The following is a 17,921-nucleotide window of genomic DNA, read 5'->3' as shown; positions in this document are numbered from 1 at the left end:
AAGATTCTCAAGATTTTTCCTTAAATACCGACTTAATTTCTCAAACATTGTTTAAGACTACAATCTTAGGTATTAACTGAAACACTGTAAACTCACTTGATGTGCAATGTTGTACTTTACTTGAGTTAACTGCAGTGAAAAAATCACACACAAAACGAACACAAGATAAAACAACAGAGAAGAATTTATTATGCAGGCCTTTCAATCAATGCCACAACCATTATTAATACAGCCGAGATTTATAAAGATGGCAATTAGAGAAGATACAATGTGTGAAATGAAGGTGGCGGTCTGGAAGATCTATATGTTTTAGGCAGACTAAGCTCATTGTAGATTAAATTCAACCGTATAAAAATCAAGTATACCCCAGTGGCTGGTTCCCTTAATTATCTCATAACTAACATACATCCACCGTTGTTGTATATTATAAATTGCCATTTAATACTGGGAAGTTTGAAATTTTAGCAAGTGTTATTTACCAATTATTCAAGCAAAAAATGTAGGACAAAATAAATACCTTAATCTGTTATGGTTCTCAGAATAAGTTTCTTGCAATTTTAGTGTAACAAATATGGCAAAAATATTGATCATACTGTATGAAAGCTAAGCATCATCATGTTTGCTTTATAGTGTAAGCACAAAAGAGGGAAAATTAGGTAGTTTAGCCTACAGTATTTGACCAATGAAGCTCAAGCTTATACTTGAGTAGTTAACGGACGATAAAAACTAAATCAAATCCAAAACACTTCCACACAAAACTTCAAAAATTAAAGGGTGGTTTAAAGGATATGACATTTTTTGCTGTGAGCCATAACTGACTTGATAACTTCAAAAGCGTGATCATGTTTCTTTGCTAAAACATACAAAAGAATAAAACCACTCCATGCTTTTAATCACTTGTCACTTTTTGTGATCATGACACTAGCCCTTGAAATCACAATGAAAGATGATTTTAAACTCTATCCCAGCATCAGGTTTTAGAGCGTTTGGCTGCATCAAGGAAACGCTGAAAAGATTTTTCATCAGCACTTGTTTCATCTACGGACAGAAAATCACCATTATAAATACCAAAAACAAGATCATTTTTGACAATCTTGGACTTAACTAGCAAAGTTGAAAAAGTCATGCATACAGACACATTCTGTAAGTACAAATACATTGTCTCTTCTTGTAATAATTTCTATTGTGTATAAACAACTCAGCGATTATATGGCTACTTTTTCATAAATTTTCTCTAGGGCTATCTAAACTAATAATAATAATTATGAATATTTTTATAGCACTCTATGCCCAACAAAAAACACTCAAAGGTGTTTCAAAGTCAACAGTTAAAAAGTACAACTAACTTGCAAAAGATAAAAAAGAAAAACGTTACAATAAAATTAAGAATTAAAACGTTAAAATACAAACGCACATAGCGGAAAATACGTTTTGAAGAATTTTTTTAAAGAGGTTTTTAGGTTTTCTGCATTACATGCATGTCTTGTGGTAGATCGTTCCAGGCCCTGGCAATCACTACAGAAAACATTTTGTCACCATACATTTCCAACTGACGTGACGTAGCTTGCAATATGTTCTTAAATTGTGACAGCAGACATCTTGTTGGCTGCTAACGGCACAAATGATTACTGAGATAATCAGACCGCTCCGCCTAAACTTTTAAAAGCAACTGGAAAAATCTTGAAATGCGACTTATTCTCAACCAGTAACCAATGAAGAGATATAAGGCAGGCTTAATGTACTTGTGCTTCTTCAATCGACAAATCAATCGTGCAGCAGTAGTTTGAACACCTTGCAATCGCGACATCATGTTTTGCTAAAAAACATGGAGTAGAGCATTGCAGTAGTCAAATTGTGATATAACTAGCACATGAACAAGAGTCTTGTAGGATTTTATTGAGATATAACAACGAATCCTTCCAATTTTTCTAGTGTGGAAGTAGCAGGATCTGGCAACGCGTTGGTCGTCGACTTGTTTGGTTGCTGACGGTGAACAATCGAGAAACACTCGACCAGGCTCAAAATGTGTGGAGACAAATTGAGATTGAGCAAAGCTCCACTCAGGTACTAATTTCCGAAAAATTCATCATGATCGTCAATTACAAGATTGAGCTGGATGTCACGAGCATAACAATGATAAGCCGTTTGGTGTTTATGGCACATATTTCCTATAGTAAGAGTAAAAGGAATATAACAAAGCACCCAAAACCGATCCTTGTAGTACCCCTCGTTTGATGAAAACTTTGTGGGAAATGATATTTCCCATGCAGAACGGTTGACTTCGATCAGTTAAATATGAGTGGAACCAATTGAGGACTTGGTCAGAGAAGCCATACGTGAATTCAAGACGTCGCAATAGTATCTCGTGATTGACCACATCGAAGGCAGCTGAGAGATCAAGCATAATTAGCATGATGTACAACCCTTTGTCAAGTGCCTCTGCGATATTGTTGAAGACACAGATTATTATTATAGTGGTCTTGGTAGAATGTTTGGCGTGAGAAGCAGATTGATATGTGTTGAGCAGTTTAAAACAGATTTTTTGGCACCTAATTAATTTGTTCGCTTTGATGATTGCTTTTCTGATTTTTTGAACATCGTCAAACAAAACAATGTTCCTTATTGAAATAATGTGTGAGAATAGATTGCATGCGACAACAGGATAACAGTGTCTGATGTAAAGTAGTTGCGATATGAACATTACCAAAAATTAACCTTATAAAATGTAGATTAAACAGATTTTGCAATACATAACCACAATTGAAATCATCCAATATTATAACAGCTGTTTTCAAAAAAAACTTAAAATAATTTTATCATCAAATTTCAAAAACAGTAGTGACTTTATAGTTAACTAAATTTTTCAAAGTTACAACAGATGTTTATAAAGTTATGTCAAAAAAATAATTATGTTCATGATTGATATGTAAACACTTTGTATGACATTTTATAAAATTTGTTCAAACCATTTTCAGTACTATGAATAACTTTTAGTATCATATGCGTTACACATTTACAGTAAATTGACATTGACATCATGTCATGTCATTGTCATTGACATTGACATCTTTGGCCAAACCTAATTTAAACTCCACAACAATTCAGTCACGCGGCAAATGATGAAATGAATACATGAAAAAAGTTCAATATAATGGTTGAACAATTTCATATTAACAAGCACTGTTATAAGAAGATTTAGAATTTAAGTGTGGAAAGATGTGTAACACAGCTAAAATGTCAGTAAAAGTATGTTGATCTGTTTGAAGCATGTCAACTGTTACAAGTTATTATTGCTGATAAGGGCAATTATGGAACTGCTGTACATAAAAAATCATATTATCTGTAAATTAGATCTCTAAATAAATACAAAATCATATTCATATGAATGATTGATCGATCTGGTGCACATATCGCTCAGTAGTGTAGCGGTAAAACACTGCACTAAGTTAAGTTAAGTTTACCAGTTAAGTGGTCCAGATTAAAAATGCAGCAATTGGACAAGTCAGTAATGACTTTGCTGCTGCCACATTTCGGTAAAGCGAAATTAATATAAACAAATCAAAAACGCAATCATGTACAAAAGTGAGTACAGGGACTTAAATGTGAAGGTACCATGAACAAGTGCATACTGTGAGGAGATTTTCAAGTACAACGTTTTTCATACCATACTACCCTGCATTTTAACTATCCTATAAAGTGTGTATTATCCTACCTTCATTGTCATCTGTACTGCTGCCATTATCTGATTCAACAGCATTTTTAGTTACTACTAACCCAGGCTGAATGTGGATTTCTAGAAAAAAACATAACAGTGCATTAGTATATTGCAGAACAGAAACCACACAACACAATTTGGCTTATGACTACAAATACTGTTAACTATTATATCTATAAAATTGTCTGTACAGAAATACAAACTGCAAAACGTAAAGTAACAAATTTTGAGAACTCTTCAAAAGGTTAAATTTTGAAATTAGTGCCAAAATGCCACAAAATTCCAATTCATGACAAAAACATATATTGAAACAAGTTAGTACCATCAATATTTTTATAAACGTTTTAAGCCTTTTTCGGCTTTGTCACTTTTCCCCATGCATTTGAGTATGCTATTAGTAAATGGCATTGTTTTCTGTCCTAACCAACAATGACATGAAAAGTGATTGATTGATACCAATTAAAAATTATAGAAAAAAGTAAACCAAAACATTTTTATATATAAAACAAAATAAATGGCAATTACTTACCACTGTCAGCAGGCAAGTCACTTGCACTTTGGTTTTCTTTTTTTCTGCGTTCTTTCAACTTGTCATATTCTGGTTTGTATGTTCTAGCACAAAAAACATGAAATACAAATCAACTTTTAGTATAATATAACTATTTTGGAAAAATGTTGAATGGTTATTTTACACCATCATTAGCGCTAATGAGCAATTAAAAAATCAGTGATAATGTCATGTGGTGTAAAATGAAAAAGTTAGTCTAATTCAGTGCTTCTCAACAATCTTATTCAATTGCTTTACATTTTCCATGTACTGTACCATGTATTCCTAAGCAATTTTAAAACGCCTGATATCACTGAAAATCAACAGAATTTCTTTGGTATAACTGCTTTATATAATCCAAATTCCAACAACTTGTGTTTTGTGTGTTGGCAAATTGACTTCTCATTTTACGTTATTTTCTGCAGTAAACTGTATAAATAAAAATTTGTGCCAACATAAAGGACTGGATAGTCTGGAATATAACAGCAATGACGACCAGATCACAACTATGGCCAAAAAAAAATAAAATGTGTATTATGGCAATACATAAGACAACAAAGTATAAAAGTGCTGTGGCATAAGATAAAAGTGCTGTGGCAGTGGCAGCGATCACTAATTTTGTTGGTGGTACACTAGTATATCTTTGCTGTGCTTCCCAAAACTTAATTTAGCTTTTATTTCACAGGTCCTTACCGTTTTGTTACCATACTTTTCAAACGATCCTTGCAAGTGACAAAGTTTCTTATTACATAGTAATAAGGCTATAAAACAAGATGACCCAAACACCACCACTTTTCATCTTTACCTAATGTGTACCACGTTTAAAGCTATAATAATTGCTTAACATAATTCTAACCCATGAAACACAGCTTACGAGTCCTGCATGGCAAACTAGCCAAATCCAATTTTGGGTCGCAACTATTGAGAAGCATTGGTATAATATCTAGAAGTAGTTTTAACGAAAGAAACAGGACAAAGAAAAGCTATAGTGGTTAGTTAAGCAGCACCTAAAATGTGTTGCAATTTTGATGGCCGCTGTGAGACATTCAGCAGACACTGTGATGCCATAAAACGGCGTTTCTTAACTAGGGGTGTTGAAAACAATTTTAGGGTTTGCTGGAAAGTGCCAAGAAGATGGCAGATAAATATCGAATATTACCTTTTTTGCTTTTCGATACAATAACAAAACTTAATGACCGAAATAAGATGGTAGAGTATGGCTGTTTTAACTAACATCTTGCACATGTGAATACATGGAATACGTGAAAATACACGGCTTTTTAAAGTAAAAAGAGAAACCATGCCGCTTCCATAAAAGAGTGACATCTTTTTTTTGGAAGAAAGCACATGATTAAAAATTCGCAATATCCTACTGTGCGCCTGCCAAGCTGAGAAAGAGTTCAAACCTGTTCAAAGCGCGCTAGGGTCAGAAAAAGTCATCACTGTCATAAAAGGAAAAATCATGGTGTGTGAAAACAAGCTGTTTGCTTGAAGTTTGAGATTTAATGCTAATATTTGTATCTTACAGTCTTCTATGGAAAGAGTTTATGCATAAATAATAAGCAACGGGTGATGATTTATTTAAACAAGAAAATGTTATAGGATTTTATAATTGTCTCGGCAAATGTATGGCATTGGGAGTAATAAGGTACCAGTAAATTGATAATGGTATACAGTAGTGCGAAGTGTTGCCAAAGATTCCTTGAGAGTTATAATTATAATAATCAAATTATCTAGTTATGAACAGGCTGTATTGCAAGTTGCACTAAAGCGGACAGTAATTAGCACATTCAGACCTCAACAACCTGGACCACTTTGTTTTGTCAAAAAATATTATTTGAAGAACATCGCAGCGAAATTAATTTATGTAAGATGACATGCATTTAGAACCACAGATTAAGACACACAGAAGAACTGTATTAAACATTCAAATGCATTTAAAACGAATTTCAACTGAAGAAAGTTAGAAAATTGTTCAATGACTGCGCCTAAAACAAACATTGATGTGTGACAAATATTAAAAATTGACAGAAATTATGTAACATTTGTCGCAATGCAGGTTAGCGTGTTAGGGTGTTTTTTCTATTGATTTGGCAAATCCGTTTTTAAATTGCCATATCGAAATCAGATAGTAAGGTTTATGAATTAAAAAGGTAAAATACATGGGACAAAATTCATTCCTAGCATTTTCATGTCAGTTAGAGGGGATTCTAGTTTTTCAATGTCGATAATGTAAGTACAATTCATTTGCTAAACTCTATTGTGTGTTCCGACAGGTTCCTTGAAAGTCTGAATAATCTCGAAGTGTTTGTGGCTGAAAAAGTTGTGCACCACTGACTTAGACTACAAGAACCCAACTATTGACCATTTCAAATAGCCTAACATACTGTATCTGTCAAAGCATATACCTTGAAGTTAAACTTAAGTAAATCACTTAACATAAATTACTATTTTCATATCAATCACCACCGCTCTCTTATCATCTAGGCATAAACTCCTATCTGATACATAATAGGCCCTAATGCAGTAAGATGCCGGTACTCGCATCTATTCTTGTCATCAGTCATCATCCACTATGAGTTTCCTGTTACGATGTCACAGTCTCCGTCAAATGTGTCATGATGGCCATAAAAATATTTTTGAACATAATTGACAAACCACTAAAAGTGTATTCAGTATTAACTCTTGACTAATTTATCAAGTTGGTAATGCTCTTTAATGACACAAACTTGTTATCGCACTAGACCCCTTTCGTTTTTTTCTTACGTTATATACTCTTGTCGAGCTTCTCCAACAGCCCTCATGAGATCTTCAGTTCCAGCTCCAGTAACAGCTGAGAAACCTACAAGCTGTCACAATAAAATCTAAAATCACAATCTTGTTGGAGATTGTTTCTATATCATATGTTAACATAACATTGTTGTGCATGGTCATTTTAGTGCACATAGTACTGTTCAAATACATTCTTTATGGCAAAAAAATTAAACGCATCCTTGATTAGAAGCCAAACACAAAATGCTTTCAAAAAAGAATAGAAGCTGCAAATTCTATACGAGTAAATGTGATATATCAAAACTATATCTATACATCTGATTTAATGCACAGAGACATTTTTAAGTCATCAAGCAACGTCATTTAATAACAGGTTCACAAAAGCAGTACTATTTCATAAACACTATGAATCATTTTAAGTAAATGGACCTTCAAATCGTTGTAAAATTCATCAAGCACCAGGCTCATAGAACGTGAGAGATTTGAAATATAACTTGTTTCAGAATCCAGAGCCTCTTGAAAAGCTACAAAATCACTTGTCCATTCGACAGCAAAGGCATGATCAACTATGTCTGTCTAAAACAGGAAATTTAATCCACTAATTGTTTCAAGTCAAGCAAGTGAATCGCAGGTTTTCTGTTGCTATTTTTAATTTGCAACAAACCTTATTCATGACAACTATAAATGGTAATTTTGTTTTATAAAGAATGCTGCAGGCATACAACATGTTAGACATAAAAGTAACAGGATTGGTGCTGCGGGCAGTGTCCATGACATATACGACTACTGTAGGAAACGTTGATGCCTGTAATGAAAATATATGTTAAAACAAGTGTTAATTGGCTAAATCATAATTTAACAAAAAATGTAAAGCAGTAAAAATAAATATGTTGCTTTACCTCTGTTATACAGATATTGCTGAAGTACAACAAACTATTGTAAAACATATGAAGAACATGGTGACTAATAACCAAAAACCTATTTGTGAGCAAGGCAGGAAAAGATTAGCATATTCCTGCCAAGATATTGTTTATAACTAGGCCTATATGATCATAATAAAACCAGGCCAAAAATCTACCAAAAAGATACTTTAAATAAGTCAATTAGTAAATGAAAACATTTATCTTAATTTCATTGTTACAAGACGTAACTTTATCAGTTTATTGATCAATTTGGTTAAGCGAAATGAATTGTCTAAAAATAGGATATACGAATATGAAAAATGAAGGCACCAACTTACACTCCATCCAACTATAAACATTGCATAAATTCGGTAATGTTATGAAATACATGATATTTTGGAAATAGGCTCATGTAAAAATGTCTGGTCTTACATGTGCTGGCAACTACTCCTTAAGTACAGTAACAGGCACTACAAAGACAAGCTAACCTTAAACTAGAGTATTAGTTTCCATCAAGTAAAAAAATTTTCAAAAAATATATACTGGTTATCACCAAAAATGCATTATAAATTTGCCTATACTTATGATGAAGGTGGCAACAATCTGACTTTTCAATGTGACACAAGCAACATATCTAATGGTCGACATGTCAATCATGTATGGTACCAAGAGCAGTGAGCAGCTAGCTCAGCATTTGCCTTGGATGAAATCATGAAACACACCAATTAATCAGTCTTTAAAGCAAACTATTGTAAGATTATGAACCCTAGAAACGAATCCTAGGAAACGATTAATATATAAATGGCCATTTAACCTTTATTAGCTGTACTTGTATATTTAATTTACGTTACTGTTTTCGTGTGAACACAGAATTGCAACCAGAAGCATGGAAGTTCTGTTATTGTAACTTGTCGTTATCTTTACAAGCCAGATGTAATTCAGCAAGCCAGGCTAGAAGTCAAGCCACACGTTGAGCAGCCATTGTATAACGCTGTAATCCTAAACTGGCAGGCCATGCATTCCCTTATGGATATAGTAGATAAAACAATCAGATATAACAAGGATTGTGGCATGCTCCTCCGTGCCACAATCACAAGCCACAGAGTGTGCATTTTTTTGTGGTGAATGCTGATTTATTGAAGATAAAATGCTACCTCAATTGCACTCAGGCAACATCAAGTGGCCAAATGTGTTCAGTGCAATGTAATTGTATTTTTTGCTTATTTACTCAGTAAATTTACTGTGTATTATGTATAATTGTATAGTAGACATATGTCTAGTCTCAAAGATGTTACCTAAGTGTAATATTTCACGACTAACATTTATGTTCTATTCTTACATTACAAGTATGTCAACATTTCACATTTCTTCCTCGGATCCTGTTTCCCTTCGTTTGACCTTATATGCATTACACAATACGATAACTCTGGCTTGAGAAGACACACCTGACCCGATCCTTATCAAAGATGAACAGGGTAACCTGCTGGAAACTGGTCACTTACATTGAATCAATCCGGACAGGACAGAAATTTTCTAAAGACATACCTGGACTCGATCACGTGACCCAATGTTTTCCAGCTGAAACTGGGTTCGACGTACCAACAGTTTCCTCTCGCTGGACGAGACACAGGAAGATGCTTCCATTTCCCAACATCAGGGTGCTCTGAAGGGTTGCATGATGTGGTCAACTGTGTACAGTGCAATGTGTTGTGCTACTATAGTGTGAATATTAGTCAATCATAATAGTGGAACGAATTTGGAGAAAAAGGCTAATGTAATTTTGAAATAACTCATTGGATATGAGTTAGTAAGTTTGATATTATCTACCCTCTTGACTTGCCGTTGGATCGCTCTTTGAATCGTTTCAAACTATGTGTTAATGAACTAATTTGGTGTGTCAATCATTCAATTGATCTTTGATCATTCGAGTTCAAGTCAAGTTGTGTGTGTGATAATATAAGGTTTATTATGTTTGTTTTATGTTGAATATATGTGTTACTCAGAGATTATTGTGGTGATGTGTTATTAGCTAATAGCTAAGAGGGCAATTTTCAGACACAGATGTTTGCGTAGCAACCAATAGTTAGGTCTTTATTAGCATATATTGCATTCTTGTGATAAGGTAATTGTAACCATCAAATAATATTGCACCATTGCTTAACTTCAATTGTACACAGTTGAGAAGAAGCACCTGGCGCCAGTTCGCAGGCAGTTAAGCTGTACCCAGGTCAGCCTGTGCAGCGAAAGTCCAATGTAGTGAGCATCGGCATTGATGATGAATTTGCGATGTCTGACAGGGTTTTCCTGCCACTCAGGGTTCCATTTATGATACGCCCAACAAGCAACATTGAAGCCTGAGTGTCTGACTTGTACTAGCAATGGCAGTGCGGCCAGTACAAATTGAAGTCTTGGCTTAAGTCATCGTGCTTGCTTATTTGCTGAGGCAGAAAGCTTAAAACAGAGCAGACTAGATAGCTCCATAGCCCGACAAGCAAGTAAAAGGTGGCTCTATCATGGCTAAGCTCAGCAGATAGGACGCCCGCAAGGATAGAGAGGCTGTCCAGTGGTGTGGGATGCAGACATCCAATCACTGTACACGACAATGTCAATTTGGTGGAAGTGTGTGCTGCAACACCAAGCAGGTGTGCAGTATTCGACGGTAAAATAAGCTAAAGCCAAGGCTGCTGTCCAAAGAGTAACAGCCCTAGACTGAGTCTACCAATCATCTTATCAAAACAGGACTGAGAAGTAAGTTTGTTACATGGTGACTCAATGTGTTGGCAAAACTTAAGTAATCTGTCCAAGATTCCGGCAAGAATTTTGGGAGCTTGACAGAAAGGAACAAACACCTCCATTACAGCAGATTAAGCTGGTAGGGTAGTCATGTCCTGGCAAAAGATCTCGTCTATTGTTTTCCAATTCCTTCCTAAATTCACGATAGCTAAGTTGTCCGTGTATGAATACTTACACAATATCATGTTCAGCAGGACATGGATATAGATGTTAAAAAGGAGGGGTGCCAAGATTGATTGTTGTGGGATGACGTTCTTGAGGCATCGTAGCCTGCTTCACTGACCGTAATCGGTGGTGAGGGTAAAGCTCCAGTTGTAGACAAGCTCCATGATCATACAGACCATGTGCCTGTCTGGGATGTATTTATACGTATACAATATACGTATAACACTTAGACGTCAGTTCAACAAACTAACGTAGTTCAACTTTCTGATAATAATGTTTTAGTAATGGTGAATTAAGACAACACCATTGCTACATGGCCAAAATGCAACTTTGCCAATTTTGCTGGCATTTACAAGAAATAATCCACAAGTATATGTAGAATCAAGACAACAAACACTTTACCAACCAGAGTTTCTGTGATGATAGCTCCAGAGGCAGACCATGTGAATACTTCAATCTGTCCAGGGGTATCAATTATAACATTTGAAATTTCTGAAGAACGTTTCTGAAGAAATGACATCACCTAAAAATATGCAAACATGAGGGTATGTAAAAAATTTTCAAGCTACATGTTATCATTTGACTGTGAAGCTGAAATCTTCATGTAACATTAATATCATTACACAGTCAGACCTTGTAAATCTGAACCCTGAACAACCAGAATCCCCACTATCTGACTTAAAACTGAATGGAGCGGATTCCTTCTCATGCATTCTACCCTTTAATCCAGAAACCTCGCTGTCCGACTCTGACATAGAAGTTTCGGAACAGATGTGCTAAATCAATAAAAAAAAATCCGACAACCAGGATTGCGAAGTGAGAAGCAAAAAAGATTGGTTGCGAATGCAAGTTTTTGGGCCTTTGTCGTAGATGACAAAAACAATAACCAATTATGCACAATGAAAGCAGCAGTGAGATCGTTAGTTTACTTAAAGCGTGTACGTAAAACATATTTTTGTTTCTAAGCAATCATTAAAATTCTTTTTTGTTTTTTACAAACAGTTTTTGTGACACTGACTAGCGGTTCCGATTTAAAATACATTAGTGGGAACCAGGCTTGAGCATCAAGTACAGCATTGTAAGACGTAACAGAAATGAACCAGACTGTATCTAAGCATGTCTTTATCAGAGCCAACATCAAAAAATGCAAAAGTAGAAATTTCAGTTGAAAAAGAAACAGATCTGCCAATACAGTATAAGCAAAATCACAAAAAACCAATGCAAAATGACACTAGACAGCGCTTCAACTTAAAATGGGGAATTAGTGTTGGAAGGTTAACTATTTCTGACATTCTTAAACAAAAGGCAAAATGGCTATCCTTAGACGACATTAAGCACAATAGCCTTACGACAACCAGGCCTTGCAGGGAACCAGAGTTGGAATCAGCTATTTTTCTGTGGTTTGCAGATGTCCGTTCTTAAAACCTTCCGGTCACATGCAACATGCTAATCAAAAAAGCCAAAACCTTTGGGGAGCAAAACGGCATTAAAGACTTTTCTTACTCAAACGGTTGGTTGAATCGATTTAAAAAATGGCAGAGAATAACATTGCAAAATGTGTGTAGAGAATCTGCTGCTGCCGCTGACCTTGTTGATGTTTCAAAAGGTAGGAAAGATTTACAATAAATCATTGCTAAATATGCTTTAGAAGACGTCTATAATATGGACAAGACAGGGTTGTTTTGTGACAGCCAAATGCAACACTGGCTACAGGTCCAGCGACAGGAAAGAAGAAAAACAAAGACTGAATAATGTTGGGTCTTTGTTCAAATGCAACTGGAATAGACAAGCAAAAGCCTTTTGTAATTGCTAGAGCAAAGCAATCACGCTGCTTTGAAAAATATTTTGATTCAAATGTCATATAGACATAACAACAAGGCTAAGATGACATGTGTGGTATTTACAGATTGGCTTAAAGATTTTGATCAATATATGATACAACAAAAACGTAAAGATCTGCTTCCTCTTGACAACACTGCCAGCCACAAAGTTTCAGAAAGTTTAGAAAATGTTCAGGAGCATTTTCTACCACAAAAATCAACGGCTCATCTTCAACCGAAGGATACTGGGATAATTCGAAACTTCAAGCTTTACAATCGAAAAGAATTAACCAAGCATTTCTTCCAGGCCCTCGAAAATGACCAGCCAATGACCATCAATCTCCGGGAGGCACTGCACTTGATCAAGCAGATGTGGAGTTAAGAGAACAACTATTCATAACTGCTGGGAACATACGGGTATCATTTCCAGAGCCTCTTCTGCTGAGATTATACAGGTAGCATGTGGGATAGAGGCAGAAGTGATTGAAAAAATTCAAAGAGGCATGCTAAACATCCACATAATCTCAATCGAACATCTCATGTCTGCATGTGATTGGCTAGACATTGATAATGGGATTTGTACTGGCAAAGTTCTATTCAATGAAGCCATCATTGATATCGTTAACCCTCCCACTCAACACGATAGTGAGTCTAAAAGTGATGATGATAAGATGGAAAATCCACCTTGTGCAGTGATAACAAACAAGGTCACATCTGCTCTTTCCACCTTGATTGTTTACCTTGAACAACTTTCTTCAAAGGAATAGGTCACTGCATTTGCAGCATGTGTATGCCATGCACTAACCTAATAAACTTACAATTGTTGTAAGTGTAACACGTTGTTTAGATTTGATTTAGTGAAGGCCTGAAGTGTATTCTTCAGTGAAAACTTGGCGAATTTCAAGTATAAGTCACACTTTTTTATGTGAAAAATTAGTACAAAGTTTCGTAAAATACGAGTACGACCACCCGGTCACTCCAAAGTAGGCTATTAATGCATATTAGAAAGTCTATTGTTGACGATTGACCACGCTAGACACAATTGAAAAATTTGCATGCCGACACCTGAGATAATAACCGTTAATTACTCTAACTACGAAAAAATATCAACAAGTACATGCCATGCAATATAGGTTTTATTAATGCTAGCACAAAATAAGATGATTTTTATGTTAACTCCTATAGACCCAGCTTTGAACAAAATAATGTATTCAACTGGTTTGAAACAAAAATACCTAGCAATAAGTGTGCAAATTGAAAGCGCCAAGACTATTTTTGGCAATATTTCAACGTGAATTCCTCTTACACTCTCCAAGGAGTTAAACGAGGGAAATAAGCTTGAAAAGAGAAAGGCAAAAAGAACAAATCATGCTTCACACACATATAACGTTCCATGTGGAAATAAGTTAACGCCCGTGATCGCATCACATTTGTTATTGTTTTCACAAAAAGTGATGGATTCCATCACGTTAAACACTTGTTTTCAAAATACAATCTCAAAAAATTATTTAAATACTTATATATTTATATTGGCGATTAATTCTACAATTAATCCATTTGTCTATTAAACAACGTTAAAGGCATAACTGATCTTGTGTACAGGTTTTAGCTAGTTTTAAACGTATTTTGCAGTTTTGCCAGTTACAACTAACAATGCCACCTCATGTCAAGCTTATGTATTGTCCAGAAGAAAAAACAAAGGAAAATAAAAAAGCCACAATGTATGAGAACAGATAACCTAGTTGTTGTACAAACAACCGAATCTATTATGCGGCAAAAGATTAACTTCATTCCCACCGATACATTGTTAAAGAACAAAACAATTGTGGTAAAATCTCCAGGTCAAGCAAGAACAAAAGACATGTTATAAGTTGGACATGAAGTAAATGCTTTATGATATCCGCCTTAATTTCCGTAAAAGAAGAATATAGAAAGTCATCCTGCCCTGTTCGTTTTATCTTTAGGCATTACTTTATGACATTTATTACATTATTACAATACAGTACTTCCATTTTTAAAAGTGAGTTCTATTGTAAACAGCACATCGTCACCTGCATTTACATTCTTGACTGTCACTACCTAAATTTCCCCTTATAATTGCTTTGATTCCGATTTTCTGGACAGCTCATTAAACCAACATGTTATGACGAAACAAAGTGGTACGAATTAACAAGGTCTGATTGTATAACATTCATGTAACTATTATGGCATAAATTACAGATCGGAGTACATAATTATTGTAATAAACTTTATTTTTTCACAAATTTTGTCATAACATTATACATACACGTCATAACATTGTATACATGTATACAATATGCAAATGTAAGCGTCGTTTCCTTTAGTTTCTGGTGATGTTTTAATTTTATATTAAAAAATGAGTCACCTTATTTTCGAGCCTAACCGGTCTAATCGGTCATTACGGAAAAAAGAACTTCAAGATCATTTCGGGTAATTAATATGGAGTCATCTGTTTACATGCCTGTTTAACTGACGAGAAGGTTAATATATCTTAATTAATTGCAAACGTATTCCAAAAAATATTGAGGATTAAAAAAACTGGAAACAGTTTATTTAGTTTCAATGATCGAGTACTCTAGTACATAAACACTGCCTTCCTGTCTTTGTCACAATACTTTGGCCACAGGAGAAAAATGTAACGAGCTTATATGCCAGGTTTACTTTAAAAACATATTGTTGGTGTTAAAATCTGATAGGGGGTTATATGCCAGTATTTATGGTAGTTCTACTGATTTTAGTGTTGAAATAAACCAATTAACTAAAACACAACTATCTATAAGCTAACCGTACTTGATATTTTTAATGCAGTCTCTTTTACTTTTTAAAAACATAAAATTCTTTACCTAGTTCTTGCTTGATTTTCATAAATTATGCTTCATTTATCTACATTACTGCACTAACGAAAGGCAAACTAAGCACTTTCAACAAAGGATTGAAAAATTAAAGACATTAATTTCATTAAATAATTGTGGTTGTGTAAACGTTTATAATTCAGCATTTCAATAATAGAAGGAGTTGGTAATAGTATATATATTTTTATTCTCACTGATGAAAACAACTCTAAACCAAAAATTGTTTGTTGTTTCTTTTTTTGCAAAAATTCAGCACCGGTTATAGCCTAAGTTGTGCATAAAATACGATAGACCTAGTCCTAGACATAATTTTAATGATTTCATAAAATCGGCCCAAATACAGTTGTCCAAACTGGAAGCATGGTTTTTTTTCCTGGGATCCCTAGTAATTTTGCTTTTTTACTGTACCTGGTCAAACTTGGTGGTAAATAGATTGAGTGAGGTCATAATAGCTCCATTTGGCCCCAAACCATATTCTTTCATAACTTCCTTGTACTTTATTGTGTCTTGAATGTCAATGTTTACCGGAAATGGAACCTCACTGACTGCAGGATCAAGGTTGACGACATAAGGAGGGTCCTTTTGCGTATGCAAGTATGCTGTCAACCTCTGAAATAATTAAAAATCTTTACATACCAAACACAATCCAAAAATACTTAAATTTCACAAAGGTTACAAATGAACAAAAAATAGTAAAAATGTTAACCTTAACAGAACCATATGCCATGAAAAATTCACGTACAAGTTGCACACAACCTTGTAGGAAAAATTACTGTAGAACAAACATGGTTCATGTAACTGAAACGTTTTTTGCCAGACACCATGACCATATCGAGAGGACCACAATGGGTAAATACTACACAGAACATCTTTTAGTACCACAATCTGAATTACCACACGTGGATACCACAATCTGGATTGCTTAAAGGACTACTTATATATAGAGTTTAATGTAGCTAGTGCTTGCAAACGGTGATGTAGTAGAATGTAGAGTAGGGTTGCTCATATTTTGGTCATGTTAAAAAGTTATATAGAGTAATCCCAATTTGTATCAACCAAAACTAAATTTCCATAAACATTTTTAACTTTCTAAACCCACTTATGAGCCCCAAAGTTTTCACTTAAAAAATGCAAAATTTGAGAATTCTCCCAAGCCAAAAATGTTGAAAAACTTAGATTCATAGCATTGTGAGAAATTTAAAATATCTTTTGTTTATTTTTGTAAATATAACATCAACATTTTCTTTTGTTTTTATTTGATAAAGTAAGATGGTACTTCAAAAAACTTGCATAGACCTAGAGACAGACTTATAGCCATATCAAATAAAAAGCAAACAGTGATTAACACAAAAAGCAACAGTTGTTAACTTGTTGTAGCAACTTTTATAAGAAAAAGTGCAGCAAGCATAAGGAAAATTTAGTTTTGTCTATTCAAAAACATTATTTCATTATAAGAAAATGATGGTAACAACTGACAAAAAAAAGGTGGAAATAAAAAATCCGGGTAAACCCAGACGTTCGCAAACAAACCAGCACGGGTGAGATCTTTGCCGGGCGGTGCGGGCAGAAAAAAGGAGGTCTCTATTGTGGCCCTTGTATTTACAAAGTTGTATATTTTTTGCAAAATGCTGAATGTAGCCCATGATTGATCTAATTATGAGAGTTAAATCTACCATTTACCAGAAAGGGGTGATCAGTTTTTGTCAAAGAACACATGAATTAGCTGAAGCTCATTATGAATGAAAACTTTGATTTATAATCAGCTGTTGTTGTTTGGCCCAAATGTTTGTAACTAAAGCAAGGATGTCCAACCTTTTATTATAGTGGGCCGCATTGTCACTTGAAATAATTCAATGGGCCGCAGAATCTATTCAATTTCAAGAAAAATGGGTACATATAGTACATACTTTTGGAGTGAAAATGACTAGCGGGCCGCACAAAAATCTCAGGCGGGCCACAGGTTGGACATCCCTGAACTAAAGCTATGCAGGGGCAATACCAGTATGCTACCGGTAATCTTAATCCACAGGTCAAGATGACACAAATACAAAGGTCAGCAAAGACCATGTCAACATATCTATGTGCACAATTTTTAAGTGAGCATTTTCAGTATAAGGCAAAAACAAGATATAGATAATTTGTATACCTGGACTAATGTTGTTTTTCCAGATCCTGCCATTCCCAGAACTATCAAAACGGTTGGCTTGTGCAGCTCAACGTCACAACCTACACTACATTCAGCCATTTCACTAACAAAACTTCTGCTAAATCATATGTATAATTTCATGAAACTTTAAACAGAAACTGTCCAATGAATGCTATGTTGCTTTTCCT

General features: G+C 34.7%; 1 protein-coding gene across 1 annotated transcript; it reads right to left on the bottom strand.

Moving 5' to 3' along the window:
* Nucleotides 1-102: 102 nt before the first annotated feature.
* LOC143461599 (GPN-loop GTPase 1-like) lies at nucleotides 103-17,871 on the bottom strand. The gene is made up of 9 exons (XM_076959366.1): nucleotides 17,734-17,871; nucleotides 15,996-16,196; nucleotides 11,301-11,417; nucleotides 7,699-7,839; nucleotides 7,464-7,610; nucleotides 7,029-7,111; nucleotides 4,245-4,327; nucleotides 3,713-3,793; nucleotides 103-1,038 (listed from the first exon to the last, which is right to left on the bottom strand). The coding sequence occupies exons 1-9, from the start codon at nucleotides 17,830-17,832 to the stop codon at nucleotides 971-973; spliced, it is 1,020 nt and encodes a 339-aa protein (XP_076815481.1). The 5' UTR covers nucleotides 17,833-17,871; the 3' UTR covers nucleotides 103-970.
* Between the last annotated feature and the right edge of the window lie 50 nt (nucleotides 17,872-17,921).

The sequence above is a fragment of the Clavelina lepadiformis genome, chromosome 6 (genome assembly GCF_947623445.1).
Source record: "Clavelina lepadiformis chromosome 6, kaClaLepa1.1, whole genome shotgun sequence".
NCBI classification, from domain to species: domain Eukaryota; kingdom Metazoa; phylum Chordata; class Ascidiacea; order Aplousobranchia; family Clavelinidae; genus Clavelina; species Clavelina lepadiformis.
The sequence above is the reverse complement of the archived record's forward strand: the minus strand, read 5'-3'. Positions and strand labels throughout refer to the sequence as shown.